Here is a 16,861-nt window from a genome sequence, read left to right on the forward strand (position 1 = left end):
TTTTTCTATACAGCTACATAAATATATCTTAAAAAATGATCACATTGTATTTTTTCATGTAATTATATCACTCACATCTAGTGTCCTTGAAGATTTCTCCTAAAGCATGACAAAAGAAAAAATACATAAATTGGACTTCATTAAAATTAAAAACTTTTATGTATCAAAGCACATTATCAGGAAAGTGAAAAGAACCTAACAGAATGGAAGAAAATATTTGCAAGTCATATATCTGATAACAGTCTAGTATCTGGCATATATGAAATTTCTACACAACTCAACAAAAAGTAAACAATGCAATTTAAAAATGGGCAAAAGACCTCAATAAGCATTTTTCCAAAGATAATACACAAATGGCCAATAAGCACATGAAAAGATGTTCAACATGTCATTCACAAAATGTAAATCAAAACCACAATGATATTACTGTACACTGACTAGGATAGCCAGAATCAAAAAGTCAGATAATAACAAGTGTTGGAGAGGATGTAGAGAAATTAAAACCCTCAGACACTGTTAATGAGAATGTAAAATGGTACAGCCACTCCAGAAAACTGTCCGGAAGTTCCCCAAATGATTAAACATAGAGTTACCATATGACCTAGAAATTCCACTCCTAGGTACGTACTGAAGAGAAGTGAAAACATATGTCCACACAAAAACTTGCCAGGAATGTTCACAGCAGCATTATTCATAATAGCCAAAAGGCAAAAATAGTCCATAACAAACAAATGGATAAACAAAATGTGATATATCCAGACAATGAAATATTATTCAACCTTAAAAAGAAATGGCATATGATATATGCCACAACATGAATGAAACTTGAAAACATGCTAAGTAAAGCCAGTCACCAAAGACCACATATTATATGATTTCAATCACAGGAAAGTCTAAACTAGGGAAATCTACGGAAACATAAAGTAGAATAGTGGTTGCTTAGAGCTAGGCGGGATGGGGAGATTAGAAGCCTGGAAGAGACAAAGTAACAGCCAGTGAGACAGAAGGTGAAGAAGAAATTCTCAGCAAAGCAAAACAGTAAGGAAAGTGGAAAAGCCCAAGGCCTGTTTGAGAAATAGAGAGAAACTTGGAAAAGAGTATATGGGGAAGGAGCTACAATGTAGTAGGGAGGCCAGAAATAAAGGCATGGACCAAATCACCAGGGGTCATGCATTCTTCCAAGGTGCCTACATATAATCTTAGACAAAGGGGAACCACTGGTAAATCAATAAGCATGTAACATGATCAGAACTATGTAACAGAGTAAGTCTGGTGGCACTGTGGGGAATTAACTGGGCAGAAGAAAGCCCACAGTAAAGACAAAAGAAATTGCTGGAAAAGCTCTGTTAAGACTTGTCTGAACCGTGTCCACAGCAGTAGAAGGAAGAGGAAAAATGCAAAGTGTGCCATCAGTTCTATGTGAATTTTGAGGGAGAAGTCACAAAGCCTCAATCTAGCTGGAGTGAAGGATGGTAGTGCCATTATTCCACAGAAGAAACTGGTCTAAGAAAGAAATGTGCAGTATAAGAGGCCTGTAGGACTTCTAAGAAGAAATTCCAGTAGACAGGTGGAAGTCAGGGAATGGAATCAGAACCTGAAGAAAAGCAGGGGCTAGTGGTGGAATTTAGTTCTAAAAGTCATAGCAGTAGAAAATACTGCTAAAAGACTGGTGGAGCAGCAGTTCCCAAACTTCAGATTGCATCAGAATCACCTAGAGGGCTTGTTCAAAACAGATTGCTGGGTCCAGCTCCCAGAGTTTCTCATTCAGTAGATCTGGGATAGAGTCCAAGAATTTGCATTCCTAACCAGTTCCCAGGTGACACTGATGTCGAGAAGCCCCAGGACGAACCTTCAAGAATACTAAGGCCAGGAACAAAATTTGAGTTGCCTGCCAACTCTCAAAATCCGAATAGCCCCATAACCCTCCAAGTAACTGGAGAGACAAGCTAGATTCCAAATCAGAGCCCAAAGTGCAATAAAAGCAACAATACTGCCCAGAGTTTTACTTTATTTTTGCTACTTACCAATGAAGAGTTACATGCAAATTTCATAAAAGCAAGTATCAAGAAAACATTCTATACCAAAGATTACAGAATTTGGAAATTCAAGGCCAGGCATAGTGGCTCACGCCTGTAATCCTAGCACTCTGGGAAACCCAGGTGGGAGGACTGCTTGAGCTCAGGAGTTCAAGACCAGCCTGAACAAGAGCAAGACCCCGTCTCTACCAAAAATAGAAAAAATTAGCCAGGTGTGATGGTGCATATCTGCAGTCCTAGCTACTCGGGAGGTTGAAGTAGCAGGAGTTTTGGGGTTGCAGTGAGCGATGATCAGGCCACTGCACTCTATCCAGGGCAACAGAGCAAGACTGTCTCAAAAAAATAAATAAATACATAAACCAAAAAAAAATTTAAAAAAAAGCAATGGCACAGTATATCTTCCCAAGTGCCATCATAATACTCCAAAAAGGCCACTTAAGAGAGGACATAGTCAGTAAAGGGCTATCCCAACTATGGATATAAATCTTTGCCCAAAACAGTTAAAAGCCGCCTTCTTCTAGGGAAGTATGTTCCCATAAAATTTACACCATCATAAAAAATTATGTTATGTGTATTATATTTACCCCAATTTTTTCGAAGTGTATAACATCACGTAACAGACATCTAAAAAGGTAGACAGTTGTTAGAGCTGTAAACTCAGGTGGTATTATGGAAACAGGTGCTCATTTACCTCTTTGACTGAGAATTCCTTCAGGCCTAAATATCTCGGGAGTTTCAAAGGCAAAAATGCAGTCGCTTTCATGGACTGTTTCCAGGTCGTCTGTATCACAAAACGAACGATGGAACCCATCATAGTACATTTCTGTTAACACAATCTAAAAATAGGAAACATGTAAATAGCTGGATAACTAGAAATTTAATACTAATTGATTTCCCAATTCTTTGAACTTCTCCAGACCATCAGGCCTTGCAGTGGTTTGAGAGAGCTTTGAAACATCTCACAGAGCCCCCATTATTTGCCTTCAATGAGAGAACCTTGGAAGCACAATATCCTCTGTAATTGTGTAACAACATATGGGCAGCCCTCACATCCCTGGGTTTCACAGCCATGATTCAACCAACCACAGAGTGAAAATACTCAGATGAAAAAAAAAAAAGGATAGTTGTGTCTGTACTGAACATGTAAAGACTTTTTTCTTATCATCATTCGTGAAAAAACAGAGTATAACAACTATTTACATAACATTTATGTTGCATTAGATATTACATGTAATCCAAAGATGATTTAAAGTATATGGGAGGATATGCATAGGTTATATGCAAATACTATGCCATTTTATATAAAGGACTTGAGCATCATGGATTTTGGTAACCTCAGGGGTTCCTAGAACCAAGCCCCCACAGATACCTGTACTCTCTGACTTCAGGATTTCATGGCACTAAAACCAGAGTTCCTCTAAATGTTTGTGTAAAAGAGACCCAGGAGATTATAAAGTCTAACCCCCTTGATTCACTGAAGAAGAGAAGTCTACAGACTTGCCTAAGGTTCTACACCTATCCAGTCTCATGTCAAGGATAGAGTCCACTTCTGACTCTGAGACTTTCTCCACCACTATTTTCTTCTTTTCAGGTTAAAAATGTCAAATAACCATGGATGTCTGTGTTGGAAAAAAAATTAAATAACCCAAATGTCCAACGACAGTAACTAGTTAAATATATATCATAGCCCTACTGAAATTATAAAGCTATTAAGAAGAATGAGCTACATATTATTTGCACTAACATGGAAAGATCTAAGTAAATAAAAAGCAAGGACAAAATAAAAAATAAAAATAAAATAAAAAGAACAGTATGTGTAAATGATTCCACTTTTATAAATAATGTAGTATATGCATAGAAAAAAATGTGAATGAATACTATATAACATAGTATTAAAGTTAGTAACCTTTAGTACTAACAGACTTAGTATGAAATACTTCCACTTTATGTATTTCTTAAATGGTTGAGAAATTTATAACAAAACAGAAAAACAAAAGACGTGGAGAAAAACAATGGGGACTTTTAAAGACTTCAGCACATGCTCAGCAGCACTGCCTAGTGAAAAAGTGCTGAACTGGGCATGAGGAGGTTCTAACCACGTTGCCACCAACCAGCCCTGTGGACTTGAACAATTCACATGGTTTCTCTGAGCCTCCTTCAAATGAAGGAGGGTTGGACTGGACCTGGTAGACCTCCCTTCTACCAGCACTAACATTCTGCAAATCTACAAGGTAAAATGGGTTAGTGGCATATTCTACAAATAGTCCAGCAAAAATGTTCCTGGCACATTTTCCTTCTAATGAATTTAACAACCGTGTTGTTTTTCTGCTGGTGACTCTCTCCAGCAAGCTGAGGTCAAAAGAAAACCTGTAATTATTTCACCAATTTAAACCACATGCAAAAAGAGCCAAACAGTGTTGAAAGCTTCAAAGATGCAAGCAGATTTGCCCTGGACACCACAAAGCCTCCCTCCCTCTCTTTCTGTCTCTCCCCTCACCCTGAAGGGGAAAAAAAGAATCAATGAGCTCTTCAGAGTAAGGAAGAATATGAACATTTCATCAACGTGCTAGTACTTGGCCTGTGAAAATATAAGATATTTGCTGTATTAGGGCAACACTGCTGCTTGTTATTTGTTTTACTGCGGTAACTTCCCAAACAGGGCCACCTGAGGCTGAAGTATAAAACACTTTATTATTTCAGTGATTACACAGCCATTTCCAGAAGCTATCTAGGGAAAAGCTATTTAGCCACTGAGTCATCTTTTCTTAGTAAATCTTAAATAAGGAATGTTTTCCCAAATAAAACTATAATGCTGAATTGAATAAAAACTGTATACAAAAATATGTCAAGTCACAAATAGGCCGAAGTATTTTCATCAATTTAAACATAGCCACTTAGCAAAGATATACCCCCAAAAAGGGCAGGGGCACAACTTTCCTTTCTGTTATCTAAACAAGGTAAGAGACTCTGGTATAGCTTTAATAGGAAAATGAAATACACTGAGCACCTATTATGTAGAGAACACACTACACTAGCAAGAAGATGTCCGTTCTTATCACTATAACAGGGAGGGGTTTGCTAGCATCACTGCTCAAGTTTTCTAAGCCTCTTTAACTGTCAAATAACACACAGACACTCTATTGCCCATATATGCATCCATAAGAATGATTTAAGAGGGGTTAAGTATTTATACTTTATAAACAAAGTTATAAGAAGATCTTGGTGTAAAGTCACAGCTTTGCCTTTTAAAAAATATACACATACAATTAAATGAAGCATGAAAAGTTTCTTTACATTTTACTCTTTTAAGTCTTGATTTTTTTTTTCCCCTCAACACTGAATACAACTGGTTTTAAATTTCTATCTAACCATATTTGGCAGATAACTGCAAAAAAATTCCAGAACAGAAAGCAATACTTTTGTGGCTCACGTGTGATATGTCTTAGCAGGCTTATTACCTGATCGGTGGGGATCTTAGTTTCCATGGACACGGCTTCCCGAAGTCTGGCCACGGTCCCAGACAGAGGCACAGCCACGCCAATCCTCATGCAGTGAGAGCATTTCCCTTGATACACTACAGTGACATAGAGAGGCCTGTACAGATCAAAGTCAGATCTTCTCATTAGCCACTTATTTCAACTAAAATACAGAAGAAGCAAAACAAGTCTGATCTGAAATCACAAGGCTAAAGCTAATCCACACCTTTATTTCAAAGCCAAATGAAAAAACTTCATTTGGATCTAAGTAGAATTGTCAAACAATAATTGACACCTCTGGAAAAGGCAATCTTCATAAAACAAAATATATCCATATTTGGTTCTGTGCTTTGTATTTTCTTTAAAACAGAATAACTCCTGGAAATGTTAAGAAACACTTTAAAATAAAGCCACTAAGTAACAAGAAGTGCAATATAAAGTCTCTAGAGAATTTAGAAGTCACCCAACCACCCTCCCGTCTCCCCCCATACCGTCTGTGGACGACACACTGAACCAGACCCCAGCACCTGTTTGCTTGCCTCATGTGCCTGCCCACCCTGCAAACTCAGACAGCCATTTATTTTTGTAAGGTTGTGACAATGTCTATATTCAATTTATCATTAACCCCATTACTTGTCCAATTAAGTAAGAAGACCTAATAATTGGAGCCTGCAGAGGAAAAGGAACACTGTAGGAACACACAGTCTTCATTTTTACTACATCTGTTCTTACCTTGTATGGGGTAGAGGAATTGGCAAAGAAATGCAGAGGAAAGGGTCAAAAGTGTTGCTCTGTTTCTGACAATGAGGACATGTCAAAGAAGATCTTCAAAAATAAAAAGGTAAGACACAAACATTAAGACCACTTCGAACTGCGTCAAGTAAACAAAATACGAAGGAACATTTGATTTGCTCATACCTGTATTGGGCTTGAAAAAGTTCTTGTACAAAAGTGCTACAGACAGGAAAGGTTGGTCCCTCAGGCATCATATCAGTCTCTGATGGTGGCTAAAAAAAAAAAGAAAGTATAATTTCACAGACTAGAAGTACCAATTCTTGATTGAAGGTGAACCTAAAAAGGCACAAATGTCTTTGACTTCCTTTACATGCTCTGCACCAAGTCCCAAGGCTTCAGTGACAAGCACCTGCTAAAGTAACCAGAACACAGCAGACAGGACGTGGATCACTTGGACCCATCTCCTCAAACAGACTGTGCATTTGACCGTGTTCATCCATCTCTCCACCCAATCTAGGCAGCAGAGCAGCTCTCCTTCCCCAGGATACTCCACTCTCCCTCCAACTCGCAAGGCCCCCACCCCAACCTCTTCCAGAAAGTAATCCCCAACCACTTTGAATGTACTAATTCTTCCAATACCTAAATTCTCAAGCAAGTGATAGCTGTGCTATTCATTCTGGTGCCTAATCGCACTCTATTTCATAACTTAATAATTTATATAACCTTTTTATGTCCCTCTGTCTAACAGTTAGTTACTGAGCATCTGCTATCGCATGCAGAGAGCACTGTACAGGACATTAGGATACAAAGATAAGTAAGACACAGTGCCTGACCTTGAGGATGTCTCAATTTAGTGGGAGAGTCAGCCACACGCATACAGTCATATGACAGTATAGAGTGTTCAGGCACAAAAGGACCTTGAATCAGAATAATTTAACAACTTACCGAAACTAGAAATTTAAAATTGGAAGTACACAGCAGAGTTATCAAAAACTTTAAAAGCTGTGTGGAGGAAGTAATTCTTTAGTCTTAATTATTTGCCATTATATAAATCACTTTATCCATCACATTAAAGCTACAAGTATAAAAAGTGAATGAATCGATCATTACATTTCTCAGTAAGAACCCCGGGGGATTCAGTTCCTATGCTCAAATCCAATCCTAACAGCAGAGACATCCACACATTTCCTTTCTGATTATGTATTCATTCCAGTGATCTCTAAGGCATATCTTATTAGAATATAAAGTAAATGTACTCTGCTTTAAAAACAGTTTAGTGAGATGGAATCACTTATAATCTAAAGTTTGTCATACATGCAAGTGTTTCCCCTCTCCTTAGACTGTAAGTCCACTGTGGACAGTGTCTCTTGTATCTTACACTGCCAACACAGTAGTAAAAAGAGGTGAAATATCCTTTAAGTATCCACTGAATTTTATACTCACCCAGAGGTTAGTCAATTTCACTGTATTAACCAAATACACAGGAGAAGAATCTACACTCTCTCCTTACTCTGTTCACTGATGCTCACTGCTCCCTGACTGTGTCCTTACCTTCAGAGGAGGCTGGCCACTCTGCTTCACAGCATGATTGAGGTCTTCGTGAACTCGGTCCAAAAGCCACAGCAGAAACTCCTGGGCGTCATGCTGGGAATTTCCCCGATACTGCAGTGCATTCTTTGACACAATACTCTATACAGGTAAATAAATCGACATCAACAGCTGTGAGTTTCTGGCTTTAAAGATAAACTATTTATTAATATTCATAATCCCAAAGAGGGATACAAGATCTCAAGGGTGTTGAGAGAGAACTCCCCAGAAGGATAGCAAGGTAAAAACAGATGCTTACTGTAAAAACGTCACCCCCAGAAACATGTACCAAAACCTTAAAATACACTTATCCACCAATCCTACTTTTAGGAACATATCTAAAGGAAACCACTGGAACAGCATGTCAAGACTTCTAAAAACTATACTTGTACCCCTTAAATCTACACAAATAAAATTTTTTAAATGACTTATAAGATATGTATCAGTGTTTATAATAGCAAAAAAATTGGCAATAACTTGAACATCTTAAAAACGAGGATTGAATAAATTACGGTACAACTACATGATATAACCATTCTAAATAATACAGCTACATTAAGTGAAAAAAAGGTTATAAATAAGCAGTGTGAAGTATGAATGTATTCTCATAAAAAATTGTGTATGCGTGTAGACATATATATACAAAGAAAAAGTTCTAAAATGACATATACCAAAATATTAAGTATTGTCTCCGAGTGATAGAATTACAGGTGCTTTTTTTTTCACTTTTCATATTTTCTAAATTTTCTGCAATGACTACATATTACTTACATAACAGAGTGGTTAAAAATTTTGTTTCAAGCTTCACAATAAGATTTATTTAAGTAGATTTTGCTAAAATGCTAAACTTTTATGTCAGACACATTACAGCTTCAAGATTCATCACTCATTCAACAAAGAGTGGCATTATACAAGCTGAGGGTGACAAACCTCCAAGGAGATGAAAGCAACAATTTAACTACTGCAGAAAAGTCAGGTAAGATAGGCACTGAGACAGTCCTTTGGAATGGCAGATGAAAAGGTTGCTTGCCCACGCAATCTCAGTTGAAGGAGAACACTGATCAGAGACAGCTAAAAGAGAAGAAAAGGTAAGGAACTGGGTAACTGCCAGAAGACCATTCTTTCGATCCAAGAAGCTTAGTTATAAAAGCAAGGAGGAAAGATGCTGTGACCATCTGGAGGGGGGACTTACAGAGCAGAGGGACCTCCATGCTGAGGGAAGAAGCTAACAGGAGGTATCTGAAGAAAGATGATTCTTCCATAAGGGGAGGAGGAGGGATTGACTCAAAAAGAGGTAGAGGCATTAACCTTAAACAGGAGGTGGGAGAGACAGAAGAGAAGGTTGTAAAGATAGTTTGTGGATTCAGATAAGCTACAGACAGGAAGGCATGGAACCTGTCTTTTTGAGTTTGTTTTGTATTGTTTGTTTTATGGAGGAAGCAGAGGACAACTGCCAAGAGGAAGTCTCAGGTATAGCAGGCAAGTGACAAATCTCATGGCAGGCAGTTGCGTCATGCAAACCGCCAGAAGCAGAGGGCAAGCTTCTGTTCATAACTTGCTCTCTTTCTTACTTCCCATGGGAAAAAGGGGGAAAAAAGTTCTCAACATATACATCCCAAAAAACAAATTAACTAAAATCAAACTCTTCATTATGTATCTATCAAAAGCAGATATTTTATATACAGCGTCCATTCAAATTTTAGGGTGGAGACAATATTCAATTCTTTATCAAGATTGCATTAAATTTATTTATGCTTCTTATCATTATCGCTTCAATTCATCCAGCACTTATCCACCAATTCCTGTGTACTAAGGCATCGTGCTAAGGCTGCTTAACAAGATTTTTGTTGGGCACGACTAAACAAGCAACAGGACTTCCACAACCCTCCATAACTAGGGCAAAAACTGCTCTGGGTCAGCCCCACCCTCAATCCCTACATCACAAACTAAAGGAAAGTTAAGGAAAAGAAAATCTCAATGCACATACACAAAAGCTCCTCTTTTTGCCTCTTTTTACTCCTTACAATGGTCATTGCTTCCACTGCAGATACCCAGGGGACAATTTATTTTCTCTCTTCCCCAGACAAAACAAAACATAGAATAATCTAATAGCCAATCCTTTAGTATGTGTTACAGAAAAAGAAAAACAGTGGTAGACAAGAAACCTGAGTTCAACCCTGACTCTGTCACAAACCACTGGTTTTGAGGCAACTCACTGAACTTGTGACTCCTGGTTTATAAAATGAGATGAGACCTCTGCATCCCAAATCTTTACCCAAGCTCTTCCCCTAGAATCCCAGCAATGATGTGGTTTATGTTTTGGGTCATATCTGATGCTGCTTTGGTTTACCAAATTTTTCATAATTAAACCTTAGTTTATTTGATGTCCTAAAATTAATCCTTCTGTATTTTTGCAGTTTTAAAAAAGTAAATTATCACTGTCATCCGTAAATAGAAGTATTGATACAATCTGAGAAATTTAAACTTGTCACGTCTATGAAAAACAGGATGTAAGCCTCACATATCTGTATCTATTTTATAAAACCTGGATATAGTGTTTGTTTGGAAAAATATTAAACTTAGTCTTATTAGCTTAACTCCTACATATTCTACTGTAAATAAATCTGACCATTGCTCCAATTTTCCCCTCAACTGGGATAATCCTTAGCATATAGTTACTAAATAATAAGGTAAAAGTCAAAACACTTATGGGGTTTCATAAAATTTCTCCTTACCCTTCAAATAAAAAGCATTCCCCCCGACCAACCCTCAGTAAAGAAAAACATGAGTGGGAAACATGGGTAAGAAAAGAAAAAGGAGGAAGTCTATATAACTGGAGCTATAAAATTAGACATGAGGTTCCTTCTACCCATAGAGTCCTAGTAAAGAGCCCACAGCATCCCAGGCCCCAGGGAAAAGACTGACTAGTCCAAGACAAAGTCCTTTACCTGACCCCAGGGAGAAGAAAGCAAAGCAATGGTCATTAGTAATTTCCTCCCATGGGGAATGGATGTGGTAATATTGGTCTGACATGACTGAACAAGAGTTGGGCTACTCTTGTGGGAATAATATAGCTTGCAAGACTCAGTAAACCTAATCATCACTTATTTTCTTTGATTGTATGCCAAAAGAAATGAAAAATTTATTTCCAGTGATTCTGGGTAAAAAAAAAAAAAAAAACAGAAAAACTCAGGAGGACAATATTATTTATACTTTAGAGAAAGAAATAGATGAAATGTGACTAGCTGGCCTCATAGATGGTAACTGAAAGTGAAATTTGGAGGTTGGAAATAAAAGAATGATAAGCACTTGTCTTAAGTTTCATCTTTTGAATCTCACTTTCAAGATACCTGTTAATTTGATGAAGAATAATTAACTGACATGTAAGGGATGAAATTTCTGCAAATGGGTAAACTGGAAAAACAGATATGACCCATGAAAAAAATAGTAATAAAGTGTCCATGCAATAGTATGTCACACCAGGGTACAGAATGACCATGACCAAATGGGCTCTCTGTGCCCTTCATCCAGTCCTCTTCCTCATATTCACCTCTGGTGGGGAGGTCTTTTAACACAACAGCACAAATTCATCTGTGAGGCCCCCAGTATCAGCCAACCAAGGCAACAACAGGCTCTTGAAAGAAATTCAAAAGCCTCCAGATTTTCCACCTATTTTCCCTATGACTGGAATGCCCTCTACTCCACCCCCAAACCCACTCTCTCTCACTCTCCTTCCTCAGGGACCCTGGTGGGAAAGGGGAGACAGAGAGAAAAGAAATGAGGCAAAGGGAAAGGGGCTCCATGGAAAGACAACCCAATCAGAATAGTAGCAAATGCCACACATAGCCCTTGGACTCTGTTTTCCACAGGGGAAAGTTTGTTATTCCTGGTACAGGTTGAGTATTCCTTATCTGAAAATGCTTAGAACCAGAAGTGTTTCAGATTTCAGATTTTTTTCGGATTTGGGGATACTTACATTATACCTACCAGTTGAACATCCCAAATTTGAAAATCCAAAATGGTCCAACAAGCATTTCCTTTGAGTGTCAAGTCTGTGCTCAAAAAGGTTCCAAAGTTTAGAACATTTCGGACTTTTGGATATGGGACGCTCAACTTGTACAGAGGTCCTTCCTGATCCTTCCAGACAGAAGGGCCAAACATAGGATAACCCAAGTCCAGGTTCTTCCCTCACATCCAAGTTCTTAGGATCCAAACTCAGGAACCAAACAGATTTGATAGCAAAGAATGTCTGATTAATTTCAGATTTTAAGCTGACTCGCATGTACTGCAACGACCTCGTGGCAGGAACTCATGACTGAATAAAGACTAGGAAACGGGTGTATATTCCACACCTAAAAGAAAAAGCTGTAATAAAGAGGTTGAGTAATAGTTACTGCACTTCAAGAAATTATAACCAATATGGGAAACCACAAAACTAAGAGCTGAAGTATGGTCAAGAGCCTGGATAAAAGAGAGAAATATTAAAAGGAATATCCTACACATGGATGGGCCAGACAAACAATGAGCAAAAGCTTTCCCAACAGAACATAAAGCTATACAAGTAGAAAATACAGTAGCCAGAGAAGACCTCCAAGTATTTAAACAGTGGTTGGAAGTGTCTGCAAGACATTCAGTAGAAACAAAAGCCTGGATTGTGAATACCTGGGTGCAAGTCCTCTTTCCACCACTTTTTACCTAATGTGTGTTTTCTCAGACCCTCAGCCACCTTTTCTGCAAAATGGGGATGATAATACCTTTCTAAAAAGATTACTATAAGGTTTTAATGAGATCATAAAAGCATTTTATAAACTCTAAAACTCTGCACAGATACTATTACATAAGTTTCAAAGAAAATCAAGAAAAAAGAAAGGAATCACCCTATGGTACTATATAATCCTGAAAAATACCAAAGAGAAAGAAGAGGAGGAAATAGGTAAAGCATTGGTTATCAACACTGGCTGCAGATTAGAATTACCTAGGGAAACTTTAGAAAAATAAAAATCATGTCCTGGCAGCCGCCCATTGCTAATTTTTTTTCCATGTGTGATTTTTTTTTTTTTAAATGACTCTATTTCTAATATGAAGCCAGGACTAAGAATGAACATGGCCACGCTGGAAAAGCTCTGGAGTTTCACTTCCAAAAGCACTGAAGCTATGGGAGGCTCCTCTGTCATAAGGGCGTTATATCACTTATTACACTGTGTTTTATTCTTATCTCCAAGACACATAATCTCATATGCATCACTAGACAGTGATCAGGAATAATGTCTTATTCAATATTATTTCCAATACCTAGCAAATACACAACTTGGCATAAAGAGTAAAAATAACAGTTAATATTTAATGCCTGATACAGTGCATTAAATAGGTGTTATTTCCTACAAAATTCATCCTTAGGAAATTCCTTATGCTGTATTATTATTTATAGAAGAAAAAACTTGGGCTCAGAGAAGTAATTTGTCCAAACTTACCACTATTCTTTAACCTCGTCTGATTTAAAAAGCCTTAAAACATTTTTGTCCATAATCCTTAATAAGTAAGTTACCTTAAAATGGTTTGTCCCCATATATGACTCAGGATCATTTAGGACTTGAGGTTCTTCATTCTAACCATCAATTCTCAATTAGATATAAAACATATGTTGGAGGCTGAACTACAGCTGCACCAACCCTGAGGCTTCCAGGAGTTTATTTGCTTTTAAATAAACCCTTATTAATCAGTTTTTGTTTTGTTGTCATTTGCATTTTTTCCTATGACTGAAACATGGCCCAGAAACAAAAATGCAGTTTATCTAATTGAGATGTTATTGTTTGAGGAATAAGGAGGAATTCAGACTATGTAGGAAGATCAAGTTGCAGCATGTGAAGAACTATGTCTTGCCCGCCTGAGTGTCCCAGGATGCTGCAGAGGCAAAGATGTGGCTTTGGAGAACCACATCTGTCTCTCATCAGCTAATGTAAAGGGGAGTGTTCACCTTGTAAGGCTCACGCTGCTCTGCTGGTGGAGGCTCTGACTGTCCCTGCGTGCTCTAAGCGGCCAAGCCTAGTTTGACTCCAAGCTTAAAGCCAGCTCAGGTCATCAAACTGTGCTTATGTATCCAATTAAGTAACTCAAAAGTATCTTCTTTTTGGCCTCTTTGTCATTTTCCAACATAATCTAAAATTCTTTTCAACTATAGTAAAACAGAGCGTTTTTTTTAAGGAGGAAGGGGGAAATTCTGGCTTACAATTAACACGATCAAAAAAGCAAACACCCAGCCCTGATGCAACTAAAAGGTCATCATATGGGAAGTGTAAAAGTCAAAACAGAAAAACTGGAATATCTATCTAAATATCTAAGAAATAATTATACTTTCTTACCATGGAACATTACAAATGGCTGAGGTAAAACCATCAAGTTGTACACCTTTCATAGGCACAACTGTTATATGTCAATGATATTTCAATAAAGCTGTTTAAAAAAAAAAAAAAACAGAACTACGGAGTCTTAAACCAAAGTTTTCTGCCTATATTAACCCTAAACCCAAGGCCCAAGCCAACCTTTGGATATTACTACTGGGGGAAAAAGTGACAGCAACCAGTATCAAAGAAAAACAGGACATGGAGAGAGAAAAAAGAATGTAAGCCTACAGCTACCACACTATCACCTCCCCAGATCACAACACTTCTTTGAAGGTAGAATAAAAATCTTAAACATTTTTGGCAGCTACTTCAGCCTATCACATGCCAGTAACATATCCAGGACCTTTCACATATGTGAAAGCTATGGGGTAGCTCATTTTGGGACCCAAATGCAAGATACAAGAGTCTATTAAATTTCAGCTGCTAACTTTAAAGATATTCATGGACCTGCATTCTTTAAGTTGAAGTATATGCTGTGTTAAGACATTTACAAATTCAATTAATATGCCTGCTAGGTCCTCATCCAACTCACTGGCAAAAACGTTGTTGGGGACAGGACCAAACACAGAAACCTGTAGCATCATTACAGAACTACAAAACTGAAACAAGCAGGTCAATAAAATAAGCATAACAGTGAAAGGCAGGGCATCTGATGCCGAAGAACACTACAAGGCACAAGGAATGTGTCATCATCACTATGCTACTTTCTCTTGGCTTTGGTTATTTGGGGATAAGGGGAAGGGTACTGGAGTGGCCACAGGTTTAGAACAAGCACCTGCATTATTAACACTTGTCATTTCTTGAATACTGTGTGCTTGTTTCTACAGTAAACCCTTACCTATATCTTCTCATTTAATGCTCACAAAAACTATGCAAGGTTGCAGTCCTAGCTCTACTTACTAGCACTGACTCCCATTACCTTAATTTTAAAAATGGAATAACAATGCCTCTTTGACAAGGCTGTTGTGAAGATTAAATTAAAAACTGTACATGAATTCACTTTGTATATGATCTGGTTCTGCACAAATAAACAGCATTTTCATTATTATGATTATTATTGTTCCTTAAATCTCCTGAGAATCACATGGCTCTGCCTTGCTCTTAAAGATTTTAAGAATAGCAAGAATTAAAGTGAAAAATTTACTCAGCTGGTGATGAGCTTACAAAGAAAGGTTCCTTCCAGCAGAAGAAGATACCAACAAAAGCATTTCCTGACCAGCCCTATGAAATCTTCTAAAGTGTGAACTGTTTGTTTGTGGACACATTGTTTGCTACCATACGAGCTCAACAATTGGAGGGAAGATGCAACAGATGTTGGGTGACTGGCCAATTCCTCTAGGAACTGCCACAGTCCATGGCATAAAACAATGATTTCTAAATAGAGAATGATCACAATTGAATGAAAGACAAGATATCCCAATGTGCTCCACTGCAAAAATGTTGTTTGTTAAACCTAAAAGGTCATGAGGAACAGCCAGTGAACAATTAATAAGCATAGCAAACAAGAATATTTTTGCAGGAAGAAGCAACAGAGGACAGGAACTTTAAATTACTCAATTTTGAATGATTTCTTTTCCAATGCGGAATATAAAAGGTTTTTTTGTGGAAACCATGAGGTCATTGTTTTCCAGAGTCTTTACTATAGGAAACAGCTGTGGGGACTACACAAACAGAGAACACTGCCCTATTTAGTAGCCCCTCATTGTGACAAGTGTAGAGATGGGGACAGGAAAAATCCATCAAACCCCACACTAATAACAAAACAGAAGTAACAGAGTCAAACTAAAAACTTTAAGCCACACAAAGGAACATGTAAAACAACTAACTCAGGACAAGCACCTACATTACTACATCTGTATCTTGCCTTAAGAGATACTTCCATGTTTAGACCAGATCAGCTCCTTTCTGCATGGGTCACCAAAAACTTAAATGATTCACTTTGCACAGTACCTGAAAATGGTAACATTCAACAAATACAGCTTTAAAAAAAAGTTTTCTTAAGATTCTCATGTTCAAATACTGTATGACCTGGCCAAAACTGAACTTATCCACCCACCTCCAGAACCGTTTTCCATTTTGTTCTTCCAATCTTGAAGAGCACCATCCCAAGACACCATGTTTCAAAACCTTAATATTATTTTCATCTCCTCCTCCTTATTCACTCTTCACATACCCATAAAACTGCCAACATTGTCAACTCTGCTTCTAATACATTTTGTATATGTTCAAAAGTCAGAGGAAAGTAGCAAGAGATAAGGAAAAGAAAAGAAAGAAATTAAATCCAACCCAATCCCCCTATAATATCACCCAAGACTTTCAAAGCATCCAGTGACAGAGAAAATACTATTATGTGAGGCAGCTCATTCTATTTTCAGACAACTTACTCATAAAATCCTGTATACTGAAGCTCATCCACTCCCTTTTCAAATTCCTCCCCTCCTCTCTCAAAGCTTAAAACTTAAGAGTAATCAAAGTCCTCAAGTGAGGTCTGACCCAAGTCCACAACAGAACTGGCCCATCACCAGCAAACCTGTGTTTATAACAGAGGCTGGTCTGTAAGCTGTCCTTGGCTGTGGCATGTTCAGCCCTGACTGAGCAACATATTGTGCACCTCCTACAAACCAAG

At 37.9% G+C, this 16,861-nt stretch overlaps 1 protein-coding gene across 1 annotated transcript in view; it reads right to left on the minus strand.

Annotated features, from left to right (window-relative positions):
- The window catches only part of USP31 (ubiquitin specific peptidase 31), a 54,598-nt gene that overhangs the window by 24,615 nt on the left and 13,122 nt on the right, over nt 1-16,861 (minus strand). Inside the window, exons 2-6 of the mRNA XM_045542780.1 lie at nt 7,799-7,936; nt 6,431-6,519; nt 6,245-6,337; nt 5,495-5,630; nt 2,728-2,872 (exon numbers count right to left, since the gene is read on the minus strand). Of these exons, the coding sequence (XP_045398736.1) occupies nt 2,728-2,872; nt 5,495-5,630; nt 6,245-6,337; nt 6,431-6,519; nt 7,799-7,936 (601 nt within the window). The remainder of the gene's footprint in view (nt 1-2,727; nt 2,873-5,494; nt 5,631-6,244; nt 6,338-6,430; nt 6,520-7,798; nt 7,937-16,861) is intronic.

This window comes from Lemur catta, chromosome 2, assembly GCF_020740605.2.
Source record: "Lemur catta isolate mLemCat1 chromosome 2, mLemCat1.pri, whole genome shotgun sequence".
Lineage (NCBI taxonomy): Eukaryota > Metazoa > Chordata > Mammalia > Primates > Lemuridae > Lemur > Lemur catta.